Source organism: Urtica dioica, chromosome 10 (genome assembly GCF_054948205.1).
Source record: "Urtica dioica subsp. dioica isolate 48M chromosome 10, U.dioica_male_clone48M_v1_H2, whole genome shotgun sequence".
In the NCBI taxonomy this organism is placed as follows: Eukaryota; Viridiplantae; Streptophyta; class Magnoliopsida; order Rosales; family Urticaceae; genus Urtica; species Urtica dioica.
In genome coordinates, this window is record NC_142765.1 from 16,716,645 (window position 1) to 16,718,004 (window position 1,360).

Consider the following 1,360-nt stretch of genomic DNA (forward strand, 5'->3'; position numbering starts at 1 on the left):
TGTCGATACTAATCCCTGGCATATCTTCCGTCGTCCAGGCGAAGGTAGATTTGTTTCGTTTCAGGAAACAAATCAGCTCTCGTCGTATGCCTCCCTTAAGCTCGGCTCCGATTCCCACGCATTTAGAGGGGTCGAGGCCGTCGAGCTATATTTGTACTGTCATTTCAGTACTTGGGGAGTCCGATTCTTCTAGTTTAGAGCTTTCATTTTTTGTTGGCTCTACGTTCGTTAATTGCTATTGTTTTTCACTAGCCTCTTTAACATTTTGCTTGTGGGTAGTGAGGTAGCAACTACGGGAGGTTGCCTGGTTTCCTCTTATCTCACCTATACCTTCAGGCGTGGGAAACCGAATACATTGGTGGAAGGTCGAGGGGACGGCCCTCATCCGATGTATCCATGGTCGTCCCAGGATGATGTTATAAGGGGAGAGGCACTCCAGAACCTGGAATTCAACCATTTCATTTATCCCGTTGGTCTTTACGGGGAGCTTAATGGTTCCTATTGATGGGGTGGTCGACCCATTGGAGCCTGTTAATTGGGTTTGCTCCTTCTCGATCTCAGATTCTTCGATTCCCATTCTCTTAAGGATATCTTTAAAAATAAGATCTACCGAGCTTCCTCCGTCGATTAGGACTCGAGCGACTTCGCAGCTGGACACGTCGATCGTTATCACGAGCGCGTCGTCATGCTGGTCTGCTGCTCTGGTGGCTTCTCTTTCGGAGAACGAGATTTGAACATCCTGTTCCTGTCCGGTTCTGCTAGTCTTGTTCATCAGGTGACACTGGTGAGCTTTTATTGAGTTAACTGAGCTGTTACAAAATTTCGATCCGCCCATTATGAAGTCGACTCTGTGTTTTGCCGCAGTCGGCGGGGATTATGGTTCCCCTTCATCAATGGGCCTGGATCTTTTAGGCGAGGGGTTGCCTCTGCCGCGGTTGTTAAAGACCTTCTTTTTGGGCGGGGGACCCAGGTCGACGTTCTTTAATTCCCCTTTTGCGTATTTTTCGGCCAGAACTTTGCGCATGGTTTCGCAATTTATTGTGGCGTGGCCGGTGGCTTGATGGAAGTCGTAGAACGTGTTTGGGTCCCTAGTCCATTTTTTTGCCTGGGGTACTCTCTCTTTGCTTTTGTCTCCTATGTTGAAAGCAAAACCTGGAGGGGCGTGCTGCTTCCTAGCCTGTTGCCCGACCTCTTGGGGGTTGGGCCTCCGGGGATTGCTCCCAGCGCTTACGGGTCGCACCCATGTGTTAGCGTGTGGTTTCTTTTCGGCCGCACGCTATTTTGCTAAGGAGGCGAACTCCTCCTCGGCCTTAGCGTAGTTTGCGGCTTTATCGATCGCGTCTTCCAGTGAAAGGGGTCG

At 50.1% G+C, this 1,360-nt stretch overlaps 1 protein-coding gene across 1 annotated transcript; it reads right to left on the minus strand.

The window, feature by feature from the left end:
- Positions 1-235: 235 nt before the first annotated feature.
- On the minus strand, positions 236-835 carry LOC149383587 (uncharacterized). The gene has a single exon (XM_089627840.1). It carries the CDS (start codon positions 833-835, stop codon positions 236-238), a length of 600 nt encoding a protein of 199 aa, XP_089483966.1.
- Positions 836-1,360: the final 525 nt, after the last annotated feature.

Bases quoted from the DNA above. Each gene is read 5' to 3' on its own strand.
- LOC149383587 (XM_089627840.1), bottom strand. From the start codon at position 835: ATGGGCGGATCGAAATTTTGTAACAGCTCAGTTAACTCAATAAAAGCT.